This window comes from Cryptomeria japonica, chromosome 8 (genome assembly GCF_030272615.1).
Source record: "Cryptomeria japonica chromosome 8, Sugi_1.0, whole genome shotgun sequence".
NCBI classification, from domain to species: Eukaryota; Viridiplantae; Streptophyta; class Pinopsida; order Cupressales; family Cupressaceae; genus Cryptomeria; species Cryptomeria japonica.
In genome coordinates this window covers 299,815,113-299,842,467 of record NC_081412.1, presented here as the reverse complement: position 1 = coordinate 299,842,467, position 27,355 = coordinate 299,815,113, and the positions used below count along the sequence as shown (strand labels likewise).

General features: G+C 36.1%; 1 protein-coding gene across 6 annotated transcripts in view; it reads right to left on the bottom strand.

Moving 5' to 3' along the window:
• LOC131035868 (sterol 3-beta-glucosyltransferase UGT80B1) overlaps positions 1-27,355 on the bottom strand; it is a 182,506-nt gene that overhangs the window by 5,717 nt on the left and 149,434 nt on the right. For 4 of the 6 annotated variants that reach the window (XM_057967618.2, XM_057967619.2, XM_057967617.2 and 1 more), the window contains 5 exons: positions 18,154-18,284; positions 10,206-10,308; positions 9,494-9,570; positions 9,074-9,121; positions 7,303-7,452 (listed from right to left, as the gene is read on the bottom strand). In XM_057967618.2, coding sequence (XP_057823601.1) covers positions 7,303-7,452; positions 9,074-9,121; positions 9,494-9,570; positions 10,206-10,308; positions 18,154-18,284 — 509 coding nt within the window. Of the gene's footprint in view, positions 1-7,302; positions 7,453-9,062; positions 9,122-9,493; positions 9,571-10,205; positions 10,309-18,153; positions 18,285-27,355 lie in introns of all 6 variants that reach the window. The other 2 variants (XM_057967621.2, XM_057967620.2) reach the window with 2 other exon arrangements.

Here is a 27,355-nt window from a genome sequence, read left to right as displayed (position 1 = left end):
AGAAAATAAAAAATTAAGAAGGCAAAATATGGAGTTAACTAATGAGAAAAAAAATTTAAAAGGAGGTATTAAACTAGTAAGACACCCAACATTGGTAAAACACTCAATACCCAATGCATGACCTCCAAGGAGTTTATAGCATGGCATTCAAGTCTTCATTTCACATGACAACATTTGCAAGGCCCATCCAACAATCTTGGTATGACAATTTAAGACTTTGGCAACTGCATTCTAAGGTACGGCATACTGTACGACATTCCTAGACACTCATGCAATACAACAAGGATCCAAGACTGTACACCACAAACAACCTTGCTAGTTTGTACAGAGGAAGGGACATCAACACATGGTCATACGAGAACATCAAACCGCACAAGGAGCAGATTGGAAGGCCATACAAAAAGAAGAGAAAGAAACCGTATGAGAAGAGGATGTGGTATGGACAAGAAAGGAGCACACCACACAAAGGGGGAGATAGTAAGCCATACGAAAGGGTACACAAGCCGTACGTGACACTACAAGGGTCATACGTGGAGCTAGCTTACACGTCGTACGAACATGAAAGACCATATGTAAACACAATAACATACTTCCATGTGTTGTATGGACAGGAGAAGAGGACGCACGAGTTGAGGTCGTACACAGAGATGACAGTGGAGAAGTTAAGTCTGTACAGGGTAGAGGGCAAGCCATATGGTACAAAGGAGCCATATTCGAATTCAAAGGCACAATACAGAAACACTAAACCATATGTGGAAAACCAATCAAGCCAGTCAAGCCTGTATGTGAGGAGTAAACCATACAAGCAAGTGGAGAGGATGTCGTACAAAGAACAGATAAGCAAGCCGCATGTGAGGAAAACTTGCAAGTCATACATAGAGATACCACATGGGTCGTACGTTACAGGCATCTCAATGCGATCCTTTCATACGTCTTCAACACATAGTGGACCGACATGTCGTCTTGAAGTTGGTGCTATCCAGCATAAGTCATTGTCTACACTCGTCATCAATCTTCCCAAATATTACTTGAGTTTACTTGTCATCTAGAAGACGACTTTTTCTTTTTTGGGGGGGTGCAAGAAATAGTCGACATAAAATGCCTATTGTTATGTTTGATAATATTGGTTATCCACCAATGTATTAATTGTCCAAATTAAGTTTGTTGTCACTCTCGGTTAGTTGATGTGTCGATTGGTTGACAATTATGTTCCCCTTGGCAACCGTCGAGTCCTTTAAATATGTTGTGTACAGTCAAGGAAGTGAGTAGGATATAATCGAATCAATTGTAATCCTTGGCCGACCATCTTTAGTCTTCTTCTCTGTAATAATTTCATGTACAAATAAAGATATATGTTTATTGCTATATCTGAAAAATGAAATACAAGAAATAATAATACGAATAACAATGCATACCAGATACAAGAGTAAAATATATCTTTATTCACACATCAAATTATTACAGAGAAGAAGACTAGAGATGGTCGGCCAAGGATTACAATTGATTTGACTATATCCTACTCCCTTGACGGTACTCAACATATTTAAAAGACACAACGGTTGCCAAGAGGAACACAATTGTCAACCAACCGACACATTAACCCAAGAGTGACAACAAACTTAATTTGGACAATTAATAGATTGCAGGATGACCAATTTAATCAAACATAACAATAGGCATTTTATGCCGACTACAATCTATTACAGAAGCACCCTATGAAACATGCATGCAATTTAAAGGCTATATTTTCTCACCAAAGTTCCACCTACTATTCAGATGGAAGTCTTGAGACAGCCTTCATCAAGAAAATATCCAATCAGCATAGCTTAAGATTCTATACACATGCATTTATTGGCATTTAATTCAATTTTTGTTGTTGGTTGGCCCTACAATGGGACTCAAAATATTATGTGCCATGATTGGTGGAGATCACCCAAGTAAAACTTTTTTAAAAATGTACTGCAATATCCTTAAAATCAACAAAGGTAGAAAATGTGAGCAGCACAATTGTAAATCTGTGTATGTACGTAGGCAAGCAGTTGGGCATATAAAATGAGAACCTTTGTTTTTTCAGTAGAACTGCATCAGAGCTCTGCACATAACTAAAGGGCACTACCCTTTCAGGGTTCTCTGCCATGATCTTTCTGGGTCAACGCACAAAAAAGAAAATACCACCAAGTTGCAAAGAAAATATCAATTCCTTTATCTGGCATCACCTAAGATTTTCAACACCAAGCCTCATTAGCATGAATTTTGAAACATATATGGAAACTAAAATCCTATATTTCCATGATGCTAGTTTCGGTAATAGATTTAGTTATTTTAACAAATGGATATAGAACCACTTCAATTCCAATCCGTCTCAACCTCTTGGTCCATAGTACATACTCTACATATTAAAATTATAGATATACCATAGTTAGTTTAATTCTCCTGTCTGAATTCTCAAACTCTTCAAAGAGAATTTCTGCAGCTTTTCTTCAAGGAATATTATAAACAGACCCGTTTTCCATTTCTAAAATTAAAAATACAGATCTTACATTCTGTTATCGTTTCTTTTTCCCTACGCACTCTGATTTGGTAATTCGGAAATCATGGAAGGTAAATATTGGAAATTCAAAACAAGTAAAAATGAGATTAATTGAATTTTGGCAATGCAGTTTGTTATTAGCTTGTCTAGGAACCTATTCTTTTGTTCTAAGTAAAGTTTTACCTCTTCATGTAATCAATCATAATTTTCATATCAATAACATGTATGTGAGTTTCACATCTTTCAAAGAAGTAACTCCCTTTTTTATCTTATTGGATTCTCAAGTACAATCCACCACTTTGGGAGTGCAGGTGGTTGTGTCTTTTGTGTTTGTGCTTGTTGGTGAGGGCTCTGCCCCTTGACCTTGCCCTGTATCATGACAGGGAGCACACTAGGGGCATTGCCCCTGGACCCCATGACCCTTGACCCCACAAGGGGCACTATCCCTTGACCCCACTAGGGGCTCTGCCACAAATCCTCAAAAGGTGCACTACCCCTTGACCCAAATCTCCACCCACCATTGCTATTGTTAATGCAATCATTGTCATGTTTTTATTATTGGAGTTGAGAAAATACAACACCACAGGAGCCCAAATGATCTCTGCAAGCTGAAAAACCTGTTACAAGGAGAAGCAAGGAAGCAAATAACAAATAAAACAAATACACAGAAAATATGCTCAAAAAGATGAGAGCTCAATATTCACAAAAATGTGTAATGTGATAATCCTTACAAAACAAAGAAAGAACTTAACCTTTAATAGGTCAAGAAACCCTAAAAGGGAAAACCTAGGTTTGCACATAAATAATTAATAAAGAATTAATTATTATGCACCTAAAGTTAGCTTAAGTGTAAAAGAGATAAAAGGAACTTAAATAATTAAACAAATATTGTTTAATTAATCAAGTAAATACCCGAATACTCTAACACCCCCCTTAAGCTAGACTTAGGGAGAAGTTAAAACCTAGAACAGCTACTAAAAGCAAGAAAGATGGGTCACGGCAACAAAGCCTGATCGGGTACCCAAATACAACCAAATCTCTATGAACCGGAGAAATAGAGAAAACCACGTGGGAAAAAACTCTACTCCAAAAAGAGATGGAAAAGAACACCACTGAAGCATGAAATAGATGCAAACACTGTCGAAGAAAAACTGTTGATCTGAAGAACCTCCACTGAAATAGAACATGACTAGGTAGAGAAGACTGTAATCTGTATGAGTGCCCTCAAATGACACTACTCAAATTAGATGGCAAACAAGGCAAACAACTGAAATCGAAGATACAGATGGCATGAAAACACCAAAGCCTGAAGAGCTGATCAATCGAACCACGGAAGCATTAGAACCAACAGGACAAACCTCCCCATAATGCTGAAGAGGGAGAGGGACGGGTACACTGAAAAGAACGACCAACAAGAACTGCACGACGAAGAACCAGAAACATCGAATGCGCAGAGAAAGTACACAGTGTCGTGGAAGGAACACTCACTTGACACACAACATGAGGCGAATGTCGTGGAAGGAACACTCACTTGACAAAGGAAGATGGCAAACAAAAGGCAAACATCAACCCCCCCATGGCACTTTATTAGTGTATGTACAATAAGGCACAAGATGTGCATGATCCCAAGTAAACAATGCATGATGGCACTTTATCTCAGTGCGTTTGCATAAAAGAAGCTACAATGATAAGAATACTGGAAAAGGAGAACCAAAATAGAGACATCCTACTCAAAGAAGAGATCTCAGGACCTGAAACAACCAAGATATCCACAGTGCTGAAAAAGCAAAAAACTGAAGAAAAGATTCCTGGAGCAAATTCTGGAAATAAAACCCATATGGCTGGAAAGTACACAGCACACGCTTTCCAAAAATATAAATTTTTCGAAAAACGGAGTTCGAATGCTCATTCTACGGCTCCTGGAGTGCAAAAAAGAGACCCCACTTTGACTGGAAAAAAACACAATCAAACAGAAAAATTGGAAAAAAAATTCCAACATCACGAGGTCCAGCTCGGAACCAGCTTTCCGACACCTATTCGTTTTCGAAAAAACGATTTTGTATGCCCAAGATATGAGGAAAAAACCAAACCCCCCTTCAAAACAAGAGAGAGGGGTAGTTTGGTGGCTGGGGCAGGCGGAGGTGGCCCGTGGGTGGCGCAATGGTGGCGACCAGGTGGCGCGGCGGCGGTTTCCGGCAGGCGGAGCTGCGGGCGGCGGGGCCAAGGCTGACAGGGCCGCCGAGGGCCAAAGGTCGCCGAAGGTGGCCGGAGGCTGGCAGCTGGCAGGGCCTACCCTGACAGCGACGGCGGGGGCCTGCATCATACCGTGGGGAACCCCCTCAAAAACCTTTGTTAAATAAACTTTTTCGATGTGCTTTTTTTTCAATTATTTTTTGATTTTTGTTTTTTTGATTCTCTTTTTTTTACAAAATCAAAAAATCGGCCTGCATGCCGTAAAAAGGCAAAAAATTATTTTTTTTTAATTTTTTTTCTCGAATTGCATGTCAGGGCCGTACAGCCTGGTACTGGAGAAGAAATACTCCCAAAGGCTCAAGAGCCAAAAATGATCAAGTTTTATATGACTATAGGGGTTTTTGGGCCTTTTGAGCACAATGGTGAGGTCCGTTTAGGCCCAAAGTGCTCAGAAAAAAAAGGCCTATCCCTAAATACATAAAAAAAACTTCCTGAAACCCCAGATCTGCTTCCAATGCAAAAATTCTCAAAACAAGAACAAATAGTTGCAGATTTGAAGCTCTGATACCATATTGGAGTTGAGAAAATACAACACCACAGGAGCCCAAATGGTCTCTACAAGTTGAAAAACCTGTTGCAAGGAGAAGCAAGGAAGCAAATAACAGATAAAACAAATACATAGAAAATATGCTCAAAAAAATGAGAGCTCAATATTCACAAAAATGTGTAATATGATAATCCTTACAAAACAAAGAAAGAACTCAACCTTTAATAGGTCAAGAAACCCTAAAAAGGAAAACCTAGGTTTGCACATAAATAATTAATAAAAGAATTAATTATTATGCACCTAAAGTTAGCTTAAGTGTAAAAGAGATAAAAGGAACTTAAATAATTAAACAAATATTGTTTAATTAATCAAGTAAATACCTGAATACTCTAACATTTATGTTTATTACTTTAAACTTCACTTAGTATGCCAAAGTTTAATTTGCAATTCTTATTTTTGGTTTACTCCTAAAGCATGAAAACTTTGCCCATCAATGTTCAAATTTCAATGCAATCATTGTCATGTTTTTAATTAATGTTAGTTTAAACTTTACATAGCATGCCAAAGTTTCATTGACAATTCTTATACTTGTTCCTTACACATATTTTTATAACTAATTTTTCAAGTACTATATGTATTTGTGCCAACCCCCGCCATCCCCAAACTTGGTCCCTTGGTCCCCACATCCCCCAATCAGGAAACCTCGTGGAACTAAGGATTTTCTATAATATATGTATAGAGAAATAAGCTCTAAATGTTGATTGTTATTTTTACCTTCAAAACTGTAGCTTGGAAACAGTTAATTAATATAATACTCTGACGCTCACCACACATGCCATTGCACATGTATGTGGAATTGTGGATAACAATTATGATCACATGTTGAAAATTGGTTATTGTTCTCTTAGTTGACCCAAACATAGACCCATATTAGACCTTTCAGCATCTATATCATGCTAAGATTGAAGAAATTTGTTCAGTTCATAAGAGCGGGTTATTGTCAAAGAAGCAAAAGTAGAAAAAGCATGGGAGAGTTTCTATTTGTTCCTCGAGCTTTGAGGACAAAGCTTCACAAGGGAGAGGACATGTTGTGTCCATAAGCACCACATATTTTCTTATTTAATGTAAATTAACTATAATTATATAAAGCTCATGTTTTGTCAGATTATGTTATTTATTAAGTGCTGATAAGTAGCAGTATAAGGTGCATCATTAGAAGGGGTAAGTGGCTTGTGTAGGAAGCTAATAGAAAGCTAATTGAATCTAGGCAATGTTGTTTAGTAAATAGCCTGTTTCGGAAGCTAGCCTTTTTGTCATAAATAAGATTTACCTCTCTTTGCAACCAATCCTATTTTCATATCAATACAAGTAAATGTGATATGTTCACATATTTTAGAGAAGAATTTCCTCCTCAATCCTTTCAGTTTTGTAGTCACAATTCACCACTTTAGAAGTGTACGTGCCCCCACTGGTCCTATATTTTGAGTAGTTATGCCTCTTGTGTTTTTAGGGTAAACGATAAGTACTCTTCTAAATATGCAGTTTTGCTTTCATTTAAATTCAATTACAACTATAAACTTGTATATCCATGATCATGAATTGCTCTGAAACCATTCTTGTATCACACCTCTTCCAATAGATCATTGAATCGAGAATAATGTTCGTTTCTAAATGAGTTAATTAGCTGCTGATTCATTAGCATACACTTATGATTTATCAATGAAATATTTGTTTGATCTCTCTTGTGATGTTAAGTGGTTAGCAATTTAAAGATATAATACAAATTTAATAGATACACCTAAGAGAGCAGCGAATTCCATTATTGGAAAATCATGTGTATCATCATTGAAAAAGGGAAATCAGATAGCTAAATGCACAACACATTTTTTCTTAGACAAAATTAAAAACATATAAAGTTCATCAAAATGATGTAGCTTAAATGTATTATTTAAAATCTCAAACATAATAATGATTCTCTCCCTCACTGTTTAGCTCCCCAAGTCTGAAGGATAAGAAAAAGATAAGTTTATACCTGTGGATCAAGCATGAATCTTATGGCCTCACAAAGTGCCTCCATTGTTAGTTGGCTGATGGGAATAGGTGCAGGTCCAACTCCTCTATCATGAACCCTATCACCCCAAAAGTATTGGTCACCAAAAAATGGTACAATTGTTGTTGGGCACTGCAAAACAGGAACCCAAACTAAAGATCTCAGACAAGAAAATATTCATGTAGAAAATGTAAGGCCTTGAATGCCCAAGAAAAATTAATCATACAAATTTTTACTTGGCAATAAAATTATAAAACCACAAGTGCCCTCAAAAAATGTTATAAACAAGAAACATTCAACTGCAACAAAAAATATAAACAACATATTGATAAAATAGTTGCATTGCATGTTGCCTGTGGGCAAATATCCAATTATGCAATTAAATCAAAATTATACAAAAATAAATTGCAAATGCACCACACAATTGATAGAAAAAGTGATCTCACATATTTTCTTCTGACATATTTAGGATTTACTCATTTTGTATTCCCCACCTTGTTAATTTCTTTTATTTTGTAATTTTAGCTCAATTTTATCTCCTTCATGCTATTGTTATCAACTGTTATCATGTGTTTGTTCTTCCATATGAAGACATGTCAAATGATTTTCCATCAATTAATCCAGAGACTTTTTAATCCGATTTTTGGTGTCTTTCATGGGTCCTTATTCAGTCAATTAATCTTCTTATGATTCCTTAACCATGATCACTTAGACATAATCATCTCATGTGGCCCCACATAATGAATGGTGCCCTTTGAAATAACTAAAATCTTTAACTAGTTGCTGAAATCTAGGAGCTACCATTTTCACCTTAGCTTTGTTGGGTAAGTGTTGCACATTTTCCATGTTTAAAAGTCGGCATGGGGTCAACCCTGCTAGTGATTCTAAAAAATGTGTTTACATTTTTTGGAAAGAAAAAGTTGGGTGTTATTTTGGGTTTTTTTTAATTTTTGCCCATACTTTGAAGCACTCCTGTTTATCTTTTACGTGATTCAAGCTGTGTGTAAAACTGCTTTTGATGTGCCTATTTTTGTCCACACATGGTTGAAGTAAAAAAGATTTATTATTGTATTGGAGAACTGAGATTTTACAATAATGATTTTTTTACTATGCTGGAATTTTTTAGCTAAAAGGATTTTCATAGGTAAAAATACTACATATTGTCTTTTCTTTCTATTTATTCTACTATTGTTTCAGACTGAATATGCACTACTTCTATTGTACCAAGTTTAAAAGGCTTCTTTTTGTCTACAAGTTTTTGCTAGTACTAGATTCCACAAAACAAAAGCTAACAAACTTGCCCAAAAAATAAACTTCTTAAAATTTTCATACATTCCTGGAAATATTTTATGATCTCTGAAAGAATGAAATACATATTTCTCTCAAGGAGTTATGATTTTTATTTTATACAAACAAAAAGAAAAGAACTCTGCCTGGCGTTCTTTAAAATATTTTGTTCTCAGGTGCACACCATGTATTGAGAGAATTCCCAGGGAAGATTCTTTCAACTGGTTATTAGAATCTACTACACACTTTACTATGTACTGCTCTAATTAAAATCTCATGGTAACTCGCATAAAATAGAGATTAAAATAGAAAATATATTCCAAGCATTTTACTACAGTTCAGAGCTAAATAGAGTGAAGAACTAGTCAAATCCAAAGGGACAAAGAGTGGGACAAGAATATGGGGAAAAGAAAAATTGATGATGAGAACCAACACCCAGTGAGAGGTCATGTAACTTGTAAATTACCCCTGCTCTCAAACCTGCAGCTGTTGTACCAGCTCCGCCATGGTGAACCTGTTCAGAAGCAGAAAGTATGTAAGAATCAAGAAAGGTAATGAGTATGATAACAGAATACTTGCATGAAAATAGAGAACCCTTTCAAGGTCCTTCTTATATCGATAACCCACACAGAGAAACATAAAAAATTAATTAAAATTTAAAATAATTCATTCAGAATCAGCCAGTTTCTTAATCATTATTCCAATTGAACTCAAATGTTTTTTGAAAATAAGTTAAAATATAATAGCGACTGAAAAATGATCAAGAGAATTGCAAAACAAAATAAAATCCAAGGGAAAAAGGTTTAATACTTTAATAAGGTGAAACTGTTTCCATTTATAGAAGCTTACTATAGAAATCTTCTAAAATGATAAAAATGCTACATACCACAGCAACACATTGAGGGAACAGCCAATCATGTGGACAATCTTCAAGAAGGAAGACATGCTTTGGAATTTCATCAACTGCAAACCAAATACTTAGTTAAAATAATGTAGAACAAAAAAATGCATTTCTTTACTTTCAAAAAGATACAAGCTATAGGGAAAAGAATCTGTACATAGTTGAGTTTCAAATTTGTGTAGTTTATATAGAAGCATGCCTGGAAAAAGGTCTGACACAAACAGTGCTCCCTATGCTGACCCTAAAGAATAATACAATTCAATAGGCATATCATAGATATCTACATAAAATTGTATTATAGATTCAAAGGTGCGCATTCATCCAAAGTTTGCAGATCATAAAATAAAAGGGCTCACAATTGAATGCATTGATGTGGGAAAGTGAAGCTTTTGTGAAATTAGAATATGAACGATTTTCAACATAACATCTACCTTGTCTAACTAAGCTTCTAGCATGCCCTTAATTGTAAAATTAATGAAATCTTAACATGTTCATCTAAATTCTACATAAGCCAATCCTTCATGTTTATTTCCACTGTACAAAATATACATCTGCACTCTCACAACTAAAAGAGTATGCCATGTGTATAATGGAAAGAAGTCGATTAAAAACTGGAAAAAAAAAGATAAGAGAACTGTTACCTACAGCCAAAGAGATTATACAAAAAATTGAATAGGTATTCAAGAATAAGACTTACAATTTCCAAGGTTGCCCCATCCTTTGTCGATAATTCCTCGTTGACCTGTCTCTTTTAATGCTTCAAGGATGATCCTGGTAGTCTTCAATGGATCTTCAAGAGGCTTGACAAAATGGCAAGAGCTCTATTTGTTAAAAGTACTGACCAAAACAAAAATGCCAAGCAGATAATAGATAAATGTCCACTCAAAAGAAAGCCAAGAGGAGTAGCAAACTAGCAATAGTTGTTGGGGATTTTAATTCATGATTTCTGAAAGGTAAATGTATGATTTGAGCTCTGCATTGACACAAATGAGATGGCAAAATAGCTTTTTTCAAGAGATAGGAAATTGCATTAATAAAAAATATAGAATAAAAAGAATTGAAAAATATATCTTATCAGACTAACATGTTACAAGCATAATATAAATGATTGACATAACCACATATTGATTCAGACAAGAATATCTGCAAACATTTGAACATAACATACTTTTTGGTAACTAATTGTAATAATAGTGTCAGAAAAAGATCCATAATCATTCTTTCTAGTTTGTCGATAGTCAATTGCCTTCACTCATGCTATGCACTGAGACTGTGGGCCCCCCCTTGTTGCAGTGTGGGACTTAGGACGTAGACCATCTTAGTGCAGTGTGGGCATGAACATATGTTTGCACACTTCCAGTGTACCCCATTTTCCATACATACACCAGAAACACAATACATGTCACCAAATTTATGGTCTGCCATATTGCAGTGTTTGGGTTTGGACCTAGCCCACACTTATTTGCTACAAATTTTACGCTATTAGATAATTCATAATACTAATAGCAAATAAAATGATATCAGAAGTAACTGTAATACAATGAATATGGAATAAACTGTCATATCCCTAATGCACACGCACACATATGTAGTAGTATTGATTCAATTGTTCAGTACAAGGATTCAATTGCTCGGTACAAGGAGGACCCAAAGAACATTGCCTTTTGCCTGTCATTAGACTTACTATTTCAAAGTCAATATTTATGGTTACTGTTTACAGTTACACAACCACTAACAAACAAATCACAAGCAGTTAAATCGTTACCTTATGCTGCCAAAGATAACCAAAACAAGTTGGCTTACAAATATAAAATTATTTATTGCAACAGTCTACATTGTCCCTCCTGTAAAAAGTCAGTGTCTCTTCTGCAACAATAACAAAATAACTCAGCAAGAAGTTGTGTTGAATATGGGAAGGCTGCACCCAAACTTTGGTAGGCCCCACGTCCATCTTTTGCCAGCTGCAAACAAAATTGTAAATTTCGCTTGACCTGTGATATCTTTGTTTTTGTTTTTTTTAAAATCTTTTCCTGTCTTGTGTTGCCGTTGAAACTTCTACCAAATCTTGAGAAAAGTCTTTAAGCCTCCTAGAGTTGTTATACTTCTTTCTAGTTGAGTGGACAAAGACTGTTGTTATACCTCTCACAAAAGCAGTGACATCAATAATCCTTCCAATAATTATGGTTAATCCTCTTCTTAGGAATCTTTTTGGGAGAATGCCATAGCATAGGATCAGCAGTTGGCCGGAAAAAGAGGGAAAAGGGGCAAGAGAGCAGGCTGGCTTCAGACCTAAACACTCTACCATTGATCATTGCATCACTCTAAGGCATTTCATTGAAAAAGTTTGTGACAGCCAAGGTGGAGAAGCTTTTTGTTGCTTCATTGACTTCAAAAAAGCTTTTGACACCATTCCTAGGGATAAGCTTTGGCACAAAATGGAAGAATTTGGGGTTCCAAAGGAGTTTAGAGCGACTGTCCATAAGCTCTATGAGCAAGGTTAGAACTAATATCAGAACTAAAGAGGGTATGTTTGAATGCTTCGGTTTTGACATTGGATTCAAACAGGGGTTTCCTCTATGAAAATGGCTATACAGCCCTGTTGGTGTGTTTTTTATGCATGCTCAACTCAAAATAAAATACCCAAAGATATACTATTCTCACTTGATCAAAATCTTCTCTGTGCTAAACAGATGGACAATGTGATCACAAAGTCGACTCCAAGTTTCCAAATTCATGCGGATAGTCTCAGTTGGTTCATTATGAAATGCTGGTAATCTTAAGGGGGACTTACACAAATGTTTGAGGAATGAATCAAACAAAGGATTCTATTGATTGCAGACACACATAACTATCTTTTTTGGAATAATTTTGCAATGATTTCCTTTTCTATCCTACGTCTACTTAGATTTGTAAAAAAAAAGGGCAAAAGATGAGGGTTGAGGAAGATAACTCTAATTCTAAGCTAATCCTATGAACTTGGGAGACGGAAATCGCAAATACGGAATCAAAACCTTGCTTCGCCAAATTCAACAACTACGCAAGAACAGTGCAATCTTCTATGGAATTTCAAAAGATTTTCACATTACTTTCATTCACCAGCATTTTGAACAATGAATAAAGCAATAGAAGTTAAATTTTTGCTACTGGTTCAAGCTAACTTTGCACAATAACTGAAAAATCATCCGATTATCAAAAGTATGAACACCAAATTCCACATTGAACAATTTCTATCAAATCCTTCATTCAATTTAATGACTTGAAAATAAATCCTACTCTAATGAGAGCAAAGAAACCATGCTAACTTGCAAAAGTAGACAAGATTCACCAACAATTGAACAATGAATTATGCCTTAGTACTTAAGAAGTATCACTACAACAATTCCTCTGAAATCTCTCATATGAAATAAATGAAATGGGGAAGGGTTTATATAGGCACCCCAATACAAAGCAACAGCCTAGATTGATTTAAGATTAATGGCCAAGATTAATAGATAAAACCCTAATTAGGGTTAATTGCAAAAAAACTCCTTCCGGCCAATGGGAAAATTACAACACTATAGATAACCAATGAGAAAATAGGAGCCATTTGTTGAGTCTGGCTCATTGCACCGGGACATGTCTAACTTGGAACCCTTGGATTGGTTGATTGATGACTAGGATGTCTACTTAACGAATTTCAAAAGATCTCTGATTAAATTCTTGAATATCAGACCCAAAATCAGACTAAGTCTGAAAAACGAAAAGTCGGGAGTTAGAAAAACTTTGTAAATTACGGAATTAAGTCTGATTATGAACCTTAGGAATGAAAATCAGACCTTGAAACATTCTGAAAACCAAAATCAGACATTAAAAGTTCTTGAAATTGTGAAATTAAGTCTGATTCGCACTTTAGGAATAAAAATCAGGCTTGGAAAAGATTCTATAAGCTAAAATCAGACTAGGAAAATTCTGGAATTTGTGAAACCAAATCTGATTTTCAGGAATTTCTGCCTCCAAGATACCAAAAAGCAACATGGTTTTCTGATAGCATTCTGTGTGCAGGTCTGAGAATCAGATTTTTGGAATATAAGAGGGAATTTTGAAGTCCAGAATCCTAGGAGTATGCCTTGAAAATGCCTTTAGATCTGCAAGAATTGAAGAAATTCTTCAAAGGACTGCTTCTGATTGTCCGAATTCCCCCTTAAAATTGTCTTGAACCTGCAACTTCTTCTCAAATTCACCTTGCAACTCTGAAAAGATGCTTAGGGAAGTTTAAACTCCTAAGGATGAAAAGAAAATTGTGAATAATGAATTTCCCAAAGCTTATACTTATAGGAAATTCGAACTTGCTCTTTTTTTGTTTTTATGTTTTAATGAGTTTTATTACTTATTGACAATTCCCCCTTTCCTTCTCTTAAGCAACTCTTTCTTTAACTCCCTTTTCATCTTAGGCATGTTCTCCCTGCTTTATTTTTATTTTTTTTCTTCAATTCTTTGCCAAGTTCAAACTTTTCCTCCCCCTGAGTAGAGCGAATTTCTCCTTGTGCTCAGCTTTTTGTTTTAATCAATTTTTCATCTTGCCCAAAACTTTGCCATGAGTTAAGTGAATTCTCAGCTTTTGTGTGTTAATCCACATCACCTTTCCTTCATGCTTGAGCGAACCCTTGTGTTTTATTTCTTTTTGCTTTGATGCAACACTTAGGCAAATTTTATGATTTCATCTTTGACTTTCACCTTGGCTCAACCCGTGGGCCAATTTTTTTTGTTTTAAGCTTTTTGTTTTCCCTTGCTTTAATTTCCAACTTTATTCTTGCCAACCAAGAGCAGACTTAATGGTAGCTTAGGGAATTTTTTACATGAGGTAGGGTGGACTTGTGTGCATGCAAGGAACTTCTCATCACCTAGAGGGCGGACTTCACACATAAGTTGGGAATCTTCTCCAATGCCAAGGGCGGACTTGTCACATGACCAAGGAAGTTTTCTGTTTAAAAGGCTGATTTGATATTTGGATAGGAAAATTTTCATGAGAACTTCACCTTGATTTACCACTTTCTTGCAACCTACCGACACTCGGCCATACTTTCCTCCATGGGCAGACTTGATCTTGCTTTGGAATTTTTCCATCTTGGAGAGCGGACTTCATGTGGTATTGAGGAAAATCTTCTATACTTAGTCAAAAATCTGAATTTTTTTCACAAAGTACTACACTTAAACCATTTTTCTCACCCAATCTTGAGCGGGCTTTGCATGGTCTTGAGGAAATTTTTCATGCCTTGGTTTCTAACTTCTCTCTTCAACACTTCCATTACTTGACTTCATGATGATTTGGAAACTTTCACACCAAGATGGCGGACATTGCTAGTGACCAAGAAACATTTTTCATCTTGGAGAGCGAACTTGATGTTGGCATACTTAACCAAAATTCTTGCCCTTCTTCCAACACTTAAATCATTTTTTAACACCTCCTTAGGGCGGACTTTGCATGTGCTTGCATATAACTGCCAACCTAGAGAGGGCGGACTTGGCACAAAGTAACGCGTATGATTTGACATAGGGAGGGCAGACTTGGCACAAAGTCACATAAGATTCTACACCACCTAGGGCCGACTTTGCACATTGGCATGCAACTTTTCCCCATGGCATGGGCAGACTATGCACAGAGTCATGCAATGTTCCATATGCCATGATCTTCAACTTAGCTTTTCCGGAACACATCTTCTGAATTCAAACGATATTTCACACTTGGTCCGTTGCAGAGACAAGAGAATTCAGAGACAAAATGCTAAGAGGCCAAAACCCTAACCTAAAAAGAAAAAAAAGAGGGAGGGGGGGGGGGTTCATTTGCAATGGGGCGATGTGTGAAAACATCACAACAAGCCCTTAGGATGCACCAAACATCTATTGCAATGTATTTATAATGTAAGTAGGGTATTGATATCTTGGTGCATCCTAAGGCCTACATGGCCATTTCCGTCCTCTATCCCCCTCGTTGTTTGGTTTATGTATTGATAAACTTGAAGAGTGGTTAAACAATATCATCGAAGAAGGTATCCAATTAGTAGGTTACGTGGTGAAATTGCTTTTCAATGCAGATGACCTTATTCTTATTGCAAAATCTACCCCAAGGTTTTATAGAGCATTTAAAAGCTCTAGAGCTCTTTTGACTTTTGAATGAAGCCAACTCACGAAATTGAAGGATTTCCATCTTCCAATTCCCAAAGATTTGAGAGGGCTTTCCTCCTAACAAAAAATGTTGAAGCAAAGCTCTCCATGAGGGTTCTTAAAATTTTGGCAATGATAGAATAAGTTATTTTCTCCAATATTTTCCCTTTTTTCTTCTTTTTCCAACAACCCCAAAAAGTAATTTTTATTTTATTTTCAATATTTGTCCCTCTTTCTTTTTAATATTTTTGTATTTGAATATTCAATATTTTCACAATATGGTTTTTATTTGTATTTTCGCCCGAAGTAATAATAATAAATTTGTCTTTTTTTTCTAACTTCAACTTAGATGCTATTGAACGCTCAATAAATTATTATTAATTTTTTTCCCACAAATCATACCTTAAAATGAAGATAGGTTGCAAGTCCCACTACTTGACTCAATTTGAAAAAAGGGGACATTACAGTGTGCCCTTCCCGAAATTGCTTGCTCTCAAGCAAATGTGAGCTCCGTCTATCGACTCTTTAAAACTAAACCCATTTATAAATACTAGGATCCCAAATTAATTTTGGGAACTCTTTACCATGCTTTCACTACATCAATCTGACACAACAAGAAGCTACAAATGTGTCAAGCAATCTCTTCCAAAATATACTATTGGGCCCATATTGACAACTACCAATGTCAAGAGATGAGACTGAATCAGAATCAACACAAAAAGAGAGAACTGCTACTGTCTCATTAGGCAAACTATAATTCCTGAATGGAGGACAACTCTTTGTCCTTGAACTATACTCCAAAGGGTAATCAAATGGCCTACCTTAAATTACTGGTCTGAAAATATCAACGAACACAAAACCATCATTACAACCTTCTGTAGTACCTTTCTCATGTACAAGCCTCTCATCATGATTGTCTTGGAGCTCCACTTGCATCTAACGCCATAAACATATGTTGGTCATATCCAAATCATTTCATCATATATAGTCAAGGTTTTCTTCCCTATGACCTACACTGACTGCAGCAGATGAGTGTTCTGCGGCATTTGTTCCCTAAATTTTGAAATCCCTAATGTTCACATCAGGAATACAGCATAATTATATCAGTAACCTAATAGGTGAGTCCATATGCATTTAATTTCACTTTAACTTTTAAAACTGCAAGAAAGATGACAGCACAAAGTCAAGCAGCTTGACCAATGGGAGTGAAACCCACTCTTGGGATGCTGGAGGCCCTACTACGGATAAAGCCTGATCCCAATCTAAGGCCCAATGAACCAAGTCGAACGCATTCAACAATCAAAGCAAGGGTTTGTAATAATTTTGCCTATGGTAAGGCCGTCGGGTGTTTTTTAAGGTGTTAGTTGGAATAAGTGAGTTCCTGGGTTACTAAAGGACTATTTTTGAGAATTTATAACCTGCTGCTGTTTTAACTGTCAATTGACATCACTGTGTCACCAATAACCTAAAATGATTGTGTGTCATTTACTGATTACAAGTGCTTTTGATATCAGACAATTGTTTTTGATTGAATTTGACTGCACTTACGGCTTCAAATCTGCAAATAAAATAATCATGTTAGGTGTTATGTTGTTGACTTTTTGTGATGAAATTTTTTTTAAAATGCAGTATTATTTTCCCTCTATGATATTTACAGTCAGATAGCCCTTTTTGTGGAGAAGGGTCTACAATTCAAATAGTCCCGTCACTGAGAAATACATGTCAATAGCCTTTATTGTTGAGAAAGGCAAGAAAGTCAGCAAGCCTCCATTTTTGGATAGAAGACTAAAAGCTCCAATAGCCTCCATTTGTGAAGAAGAGCCTACAGGTAAAATTGCCTCCCTAGATAAGGGCCTATGGTTCACATATCCTTCCTTGTGGAGGAGGGCCCAGGATTAAATAGCATGCCTCATAGAAAAAGGCCTATAAAAAAATAGCCTTCCTTTGTAAAGAAATACCTAGTTTACTCATGCTAGACCTAAAATTCTGAAATAATATTAAGCATTATGGTGGATCTAATGTTGTGTTTATTCCATGCAGTACTGTGCAAGGTATGTCTCCATTTCTCAGGAAAAAAATTACCACTATTACTTTTGATGGATCTATTTGTGTTACATGCAAGTGTTAGAAGTAGAAACTATGTTGACATGACCTGTGAAAGATGCACAGTAACAGTCTTATCGCAGATCAAGCACTATTCATGGGTTCTAAATAGAAGTACCTAGCATGCATTCATGTAAGCTTTCATTGAATTCTTTGAGGTCTCAAATCCTCTACAACAGCTTAGAAAACTTCTGAAATTGGAACTACTGTTAGTTCATTCAGGATGAAAATAACCAGCCTTGTGGCATACAAGAAACAAAGAATATATAATATGATGCTTGACAATGAAAAGATAGCCTCCTTGCATACTAGGTCCAGTTAGTATACAAAACGAATATAAAAGATAAGTTTTAAGCATAGTCACACACAAATATTGATTTATATGATAAATCAAAACCTACCATGCTCCCGAAGCCAACATATACAGGTTTTGGACCATCTTGAAGCCACTGAAGAAATTTTTCACGGGGGCTATAATTAGTTCCCGAGTTCAAGAAACAATAGCCAACTACATCCACTAAGTGTCCCCAGTCTACAAGAAAATAAAATTTACAATTCAGTTCCAAATGCAACTCAACTAAGCCCAAAAGCATTCATAGTTCTTATTTTCAACTCAAAAAAAAAGATCTTAACATAAAGCTAATGCTAATACACTATATAAATGCTAGAGGCCGCTGAAAAAAAGTTGAAAAATGACTTCTTGTACCTACTTTTCTATCCATGCCTTGCATTCATTCTTCTAAGAGGTATAAGGGCTCTAGGTCAATTGTCTTATATCAATAAAGAAAAGAGATCTGTCTGTTAACAAGGACTTAAACGCAGCATTACTAATAATATAGCCTTTTGCACTCACATGTGATTTGAAAAAAGTAAAAGCATTTTTTTAAAGAAAGCATAGCCGATTGTGCAAGCAGATACACATGGCAGATCAAGTTCATCCAGCATCATTTTGAAACCAAATAAAAAAAACTTTAGGATATATATGGTTAATACCAATCTTCATACAAACAATTTACTCTGCCCATCAAAATTTATCACACCCCTTTATATATTAGTGATATTCTAACTAAAGGTCCTCAATACTGTCCGAGGGTTTAGAATTTGATTGGTTAAAATGTTGGGTTCTCATTGTGGAGACCCAAGGTCAAATTCCCGAAAGGACATCTAATGTGGAATTCTAAGTTATGATTCTTGGTCTACTATTATTAGCTCCTACTGGTTCTAAAGGTGGATTTCAAGGTTGCAACTCTTGGTCTTCCATTGTAGGTTTCTAGTGTGTTTTCTTGGAAGGAGCTGTATTGGGCTCAATGTTGATACTCACAAAAGTTTGTATTGGTCTCATGTTCGTGCTCATATGAGCTGAATATTTGTAAAAGAATTGCAATATATTAAAAAAAGATCGTGAATACTTGTTTATAGTTTAACACATCGGCCAATCACAAGGATTGTGATGACCAAAAACAATACACAAGGTAATCATACACAAAAACAACAAATTGGGCAATATTAATCACCTTTATGGCCTCTAATAGATCTTTATAGTTTGGATTAACTCCAAAAGTTGCCCACTAATTTTCTATTATAAAACTGATAATGGAGTGTCTCTTAATTCCCAAGTGGTTATTACCAATCAGCCAAAAGGAAGGACTTTGTCAGCGTATTGATTTCCTTTGTTGTTGAAGACGAGTATTGAGGGTTCACAAACCAATTCAGCTTATGTCTGAGTAAATCATGGTACCTTGATCACTTGCATTCCTCCACTTCCCATGAAGTCTGTTCAACTAACAAGCTCCCCCTAGAATGGCTGTGCAAAGAGCCATTGTCATTAAATTCTAAGGCATAGGAAGTGATATTTAGAGAATAGGCAGCAGCAGCAGGTTGAAGTTTCTCCACTTTCTTAGTGGACAAATCCTTTTATGATTTTCTCTCTACCATGCATCAAATTGTGGTCCAGGCATTTCTGTAACTCCAGCTCCATTAAAAATCAAGATCCACATCCAAACAAAGTGAATATTATCCACTATTTCTTTATCCCAATTTATCCTAATCTTCCTTTTGAGTTTGCCAGAAAGATAATAACTCAAAAGGGAAAATAATTAATAAACGATTGGAATGTCAATGATATAATGCCTGACGTGGAATTTTCTTTAGCTGCTCTTGATCTTGAAATGAGGATGTCATTTGCATGTATTTCCATCTAGAGCTACAGGAGTTAGGTCTTCTACTGGTCCAAAAAGAAGCTCCAAAATCAGACTACACACTATGAACTAACGAGAGTACAAAATCTATTTCCCAAAGGTGAACCCTACAAGGTACCACTACCCATGATGGGACATACAACAACATGAATTTCAGATAGTACAGTTAGTGCAAATAATAAAACTACTAGGAAAGGTACAAAAATTACAATTCTAGAACAGATTCATCTTCAACTTATATCTGATATGTGTGGAGAGGTATTTAATAGACTCAAGGTGCCAGACCCTGTGTTCTTACAGTTGTGCAGTGGTGGAACTGCCAAGTTAAGTATTTTGGACACATTTCTACACATTTTAAGTCCATGTTCATACTCAAATGTGCTGCCTTCTTTAAAAATTAAAAAAACGTTATAATTATTAAAAAAATCCATGTTGAGGCTCACACTTCAATGATGATCATGCACCCACTAACCCACAACCACCAAAAGTACAAGTTGATATACAGTGTATGTTAAGTTTTGTGACCCAGATCAGTAATCAGATTTTCAATATTTAATTGTTTGCTAACATTAAGTAAACTATAAACAAGTAAATGAAAGAATGAAAGCAAGTGCACAAGAGACCAACACAAATACCCTAGGAAAACCTCCAAGGAGGAAAAACCCAGCACTAAAGACCCATGGGTCAGATTATGTATTCAATCTTAATTATACCAATACAATACTTAGCTGGACTCTTCAGATCTGCTCCTTTTTATCATATCAGATCTGCCCTTCTAATTACAACAAGTCTGCATCAAGTCTGCTCTATAACCGAAATTAGGAACACCAAATGCCTTTGATCTCCTTGAATAAATTCGCCCAATTCTCTTCTAAATTTCGCACACTTAGTTGCAGAAGAATTTTGCTGGTTGCATGAGAATGAATGAGTGATTTGTGTTTGGCAATTGATCTTTTATTTATATGAGCATTTAACCCATATAACCCAAAGTCGTCCTTGATTGAATATATGCATTTTGGCGCCAAGTTAATTTAGTGTGGCGTGGTAAATATAGGGCTGGTCTTGTTTTAGGGGCACGCTATCCTTTTAGGACCGGTCCTACACGTTACCTTTAAGGGAAGGCCCCAGTCCGATAGGGGTTCGGATGTTGCCTTAAGGCAATCCGAACCCTCTTTCCTAGTTACAAACAACACTCCCTCTTAACTAGGGAAGAAGAGAATACATAACACAAGCATAGAATTACATCTTCCACCTAGCACACGAGCATAGAAAGAGAAATACACAAGTGGGTCTTTACATAATTACAATTTTCCATCTAGCACACAAGCATAGAGTGGATCCTTTCATTCTTGCACACAAGCGAAGAATGATCAAAACGCTGTAGATAGAGTCACTGAGATTGAAACTCCCTCTCAACCAAGGTTTCATTTTCCACAATACCAAGTCTGTCTCTGAAGTACTCGAACTTCACTCTGGATAAGGGTTTGGTAAGAATATCTACAACTTGTTCATCTGTGCTAACATACTTCAGCTTAATGGTGCCTCTTTGCACCATATCTCGAATGAAGTGATAATGCGTTTCCACATGTTTGGACCGGTCATGGAACACGGGATTTACCGACATCTTTATACAACTTTGATTATCACAATGAATAGTAGTAGGACCACTAGATTGACCAAATAATCCAACAAGAAGTTTGCGAAGCCACACTGCTTCTCTAGATGCAACAAATGCTACAATGTACTCAGCTTCTGTAGTGCTCAATGCTACCGAAGATTGCTTTCTACGTGCCCAAGAGATTACTGCAGAGCCCAAATTGAAGCAGATACCCAAAGTACTTTTTCTGTCCTTGACACTTCCTGCCCAATCTGAATCTGAATAGCCTTCCAAGAAGATTGAGGTATTAAATGAATACTTCAGCCCATAACCAATAGTGCCACACAGGTATCTTAAAATGTGTTTGGCAGCAACCAGGTGAACAAGTTTAGGCAAGCTCATGAACTGACTAAGGGCATTCACAGCATAACATATATCTGGTCTAGTATTGACTAGATACATCAAGGATCCAATCAACTGCCTGTGCTCAGATGGATCTACAAAATCAGAGTTAGCTGCAGAAACACTTAACTTCTTAAAGTTAGATTCCATAGGAGTAGACATGGGTTTACAGTCCATCATTCTAAATCTTTTCAGAATATCAATAGTGTACTTTCCTTGACTTAGAAAAATTTCATTGGGTTTTTGCCATACTTCTAACCCTAGGAAGTAATGCATTAGGCCTAAATCCTTCATTTCAAATTCTGAGGCTAATTCTTTCTTACATCTTATGATTAATTTATTTTCACCAGTAAGAAATAAATCATCCACATACAAAACCAGAATAAGCATATCATCATTATATATCTTCAAGTAAATGTTAGCATCAACATCATTCTTACAAAATCCTAAGCTTAGTAAGTACTTATCAATTCTTTCATACCAAGCACGAGGAGCCTGTTTGAGCCCATATAAGGCTTTCTTCAACCTGCAAACATGAGAATCTCTTTTATGGATTACATAACCTTTTGGTTGCTCAATATAGACTTCTTCCTCAATGACACCATTGAGGAAGGCAACGTCCATTTGATGCAGCTCCCAACCTTTGGCTGCAGCAATAGCTATTATAGATCTAATAGAAGTATATCTAGCAGCAGGAGCAAATGTTTCCTCATAATCTATTCCTTCCTTTTGAGAAAAAACACAAGCTACAAATCTAGCTTTATATTTTTCAATACTACCATCAGCATTATGCTTAATTTTAAACAACCATTTAGAAGAAACAACAAACTTACCTTTGGATCTGGGTACAATGTCCCAAACATCATTCTTGATGATAGACCCATACTCTTCATCCATGGCTAATTTCCAAGCATGATGAGACATAGCTTCTTCGACATCGTGAGGTTCAAACTCAATGATATTACACATTATAGAAATGTAGTAGACGTGATTTTGGGGTCTCTTGCTATCTCTAAAGGTTCCTTTGGGAGCAACAAATCCTTCAGCATCTTGAATGGTGTTTCTAACCCAAAGTGGCCTCTTCTTGCTGACCACAATATCCTTAGGTATATCTGTAGAGTCCATGGGTTCTGCTGGATCATCCTGAACTTCCTGATCCGGGAGGTCATAGGACTCCTTCTGTATCTCAAGGTTAGCATCAACATTTGAATCTTGATTTTCAATCACCATATCATCATTATCAGATAATGAACCTTTAGATCTTTTGAAAGCAATATCTTCTTCAAAAGTTACATCTCTACTTACCTCAACATACCTTTGACCTAAAATGTAGATCCTGAAGGCTTTGGAAGATTCACTATATCCCACTAAGATGCTTTTCTTTCCAGAGGGATCCAACTTGGTTCGTTTTTCTTTAGGCACATGAACATACACAGGGCTCCCAAATATCCTTAGGTGGCTGATGTCAAGTTTGATTCCTGTAAAGGCTTCTTCAGGGGTTACATTCTATAGAGCACGATGAGGACATCTATTCTGAATGTAAATTGTTGTTTTGGATGCCTCCGCCCATAGGAAAGGTTGCAGGTCTTGATCATGAATCATGGCTCTTGCAGCTTCAACAATGGTCTTGTTCTTTCTTTCAACAACTCCATTTTGCTGAGGATTGTGGGGAACACAGAACTCCCTCTTAATTCCTGCCTTAATACAAAAATCATAAAAACTACCTGAGGTGTACTCACCTCCATTGTCAGACCTTAAACATTTAATTCGATTTCCAGTAGTGTTTTCAACCAAGGCTTTGAATTCTTTAAATCTGTTTAGGACTTCTTCAGACTCTTTAGATTTAAGAAAGTAAATCCATGTTTTTCTAGAGAAATCATCTATGAAGATAACATAATAAAGGAAGCCGCTAGGAGATGCTACAGACATGGGACCACATAAATCTGAATGAATAAGTTCTAACTTTTCTTTAGCCCTACTATCACTTTTATGAAAAGGGTTCTTCACATTCTTACCCATTGCACAACCTTTACAAACATCATCATGAGATAAACTAAGTTTGGGCATACCTTTAACCATTTTACTGAGAGTGGGAAGAGCTTGAAAGTGTAGATGTCCAAATCTTTTATGCCACAACTCGCATGATTCAAGGGCCTCATGGATGAGAGCTTGAATTGGATTAGCTGCAAGCTTATATAAACTATCACATCTATTTCCAATAACACGAGCAGTTTTGAAATTAGATTTCTTAGACCAAGCAAGTACTTTCCCTTCAAAAAATGCTATTTGCAAACCCTTATCTTCTAAAGCAGAAATGGAAATAAGATTTCTTTTAATACCAGGTACAAAAAGGATATCACAAAGTTGTAAGGAAATACTAGAATCTAGTTTTAAAGAGGTAGTACCAGAACCTTTTACCGAGTATCGAGCATCATCACCGATTACCACATGAAGGTTGGTATCCTTTTCTATCAGATCTGAAAGATGCTCACGAAAACCTGAGATGTGTCTGGAGGCACCACTGTCAATTATCCAAGTATCACTGTCCGTAGGAACGTTGCTTGATAGAGCAGAGATAAGAAGATAGTTCTCATTTTGTTCAGCAACTTAATTTAAATTGACTTCCCTTTCCTTGGGATCATTCTGACAATCTCTGGCATAGTGACCATACTTATCACATCTGAAACAACGAATGTGAGAGGAATTTCTTAACTTCTTCCTTGGATCATATGAGGAGGATCTAAAATATTTGCTTCTCTTTTCTTTCTTCCAATGCCCACCTTTCCTAGACTTAGCTATGAGAACATGATTATCATCTTTGTGAGAGTTCTTGAGTTTTCCTCTTACCTCAATTCGAGATTCCTCTTCAATGCAATTAGATTGAAGACGCTCAAAGTTGGGACGATCAGCTCTTCCACCAATGCTACGAATGAATGGTTCCCATTCATCAGGTAGACCATTTAATGCAATCATGACAAGATCTTTATCTGAAATTTGGCAATCAAGAGTACTTAGCTTGTCCTTTAGTTCATTGATCTTCATGAAGTAGGCCATGATTGAGTCTTCTTCTTTCATTTTGATGTGAAGTAGCTACTGACTTAGAGCAAGAGCCCTGCTGAGGTTGTTGACTTCATACATCCCTTCCAAGTGTTTGATCATTTCCCTGGCAGAAGCAAATTTTGATATGACAATGACAAGATGATTCTTGACAGATTCAATTATGATCTTCCTAGCCTTGAGGGAGTCTTTCTTGAACAGCTTCAGTTCTTCAGCATCTTCAGGAGGGGACAGCCTTTCTTCTTCTACGAATTTAAGCAATTCTTTCTCTTCAAGGATCAATAAAATACGGACTTTCCAAGCAGCAAAATCAAGGGCTCCATCAAGTCTATCTTCAGCCATCAAACCTAACATTTTAATCTGAAAACAAACAGCAACTAGATGCAACAAATGATTTACTAAAATCTGAAGTTAATAACACCTTAGCTCTGATACCATGTTAAGTTTTGTGACCCAGATAAGTAATCAGATTTTCAATATTTAATTGTTTGCTAACATTAAGTAAACTATAAACAAGTAAATGAAAGAATGAAAGCAAGTGCACAAGAGACCAACACAAATACCCCGGGAAAACCTCCAAGGAGGAAAAACCCAGCAATAAAGACCCACGGGTCAGATTATGTATTCAATCTTAATTATACCAATACAATACTTAGCTGGACTCTTCAGATCTACTCCTTTTTATCATATCAGATCTGCCCTTCTAATTACACCAAGTTTGCATCAAGTCTGCTCTATAACCGAAATTAGGAACACCAAATGCCTTTGATCTTCTTGAATAAATTCGCCCAATTCTCTTCTAAATTTCGCACACTTAGTTGCAGAAGAATTTTGCTGGTTGCATGAGAATGAATGAGTGATTTGTGTTTGGCAATTGATCTTTATTTATATGAGCATTTAACCCATATAACCCCAAGTCGGCCTTGATTGAATATATGCATTTTGGCGCCAAGTTAATTTAGTGTGGTGTGGTAAATATAGGGCTGGTCTTGTTTTAGGGGCACGTTATCCTTTTAGGACCGGTCCTACACGTTACCTTTAAGGGAAGGCCCCAGTCCGATAGCGGTTCGGATGTTGCCTTAAGGCAATCCGAACCCTCTTTCCTAGTTACAAACAACAGTGTAAGTTGATATAAGATGAGGATTCAAATTCTTCCTATAAATTGTCATCTAAAGAATCCTTGGTAGTCTTCCCTATTTCTAAGGGACTGGCATCATAAGAGCATACATTCTTAATATGTTGAGATTCTGATCTATATAAGCGTGTGGTGCACAACTTCAACAATATTTCTTATATTGCTTACTCTCAGGTGCTATATTGATTCTTCTTTGATGAGTAGAAGGGAGTGGACTTGGTAATTGTTAGCTTTGGCTATCTGAAATAGATTTTAATATTTCTTTTGTATGTTTTTAGTATTTCTTGGTGCTGTATGTTTTTAGTATTTCTTGGTGCCTTAAGTTTGTAGAAATACCACTATATAATAGACTTTTTTGAGTTGAGAGGAGTAGAGAAAAGAGGGTTGTAGTCGGCATAAAATGCCTATTGGTATGTTTTGATAATTTTGGTTATCCAACAATGAATTAATTAATTGTATTAAGTGGGTTGTCAATCTCGGGTAGTTATGTGTCTGTTGATTGATGGTTGTTGTGATATCCCCCCATATTGTGAAATAATAATTTATATCTTAATTATTTAATTATGAGTTCATTGATATGAATGAACCAACCAGGCCGTCCTGTAATATAAGAATAGCAATTAAATTACTATTAAATTATTATTTAATAAATAACTTAATATTTATTTGAATATGAAATAAATTTAACAATAAAAAAACTAATTATTTAATTATATTTATTAATAAGTGTTATTATCAATTAATTAATATTGATTATATTTATTAATAAATAATTAATATTAATTATATTTATTAATGAGTAATATTATCCATTAATTATTATTTATTATATTTAAATTTGATATGAAATGTTTAGTGGGGCCCGATCCTTTGAGGACCCCACGATCACCTCCTTTCACATGGTTGGTGACTCTCCCTTTTGGCATCGAATAAGGCATACAAAAGGGAGAGGGGAGTAGAGTAAAAGGGGTACGCAGCAGGATGGAACGATAAGAAGAAAAAAACAGATATAAAAAGAGAGGAAGGTTGTACTCCCTACAGTGGGATTGAAACCATTCCAGTAGAGATAGGAAACGGGAAAAATAAGAAAAGAACATGGAAAGAATTCTTTCAGAATAATTATTAAGTTACGGGCAGTCACATCCTTGTTTTGGGTGGTATGCATAGGGATACAATTAATATGTATGCTTAATATATGAAACCGGTAATGTTCG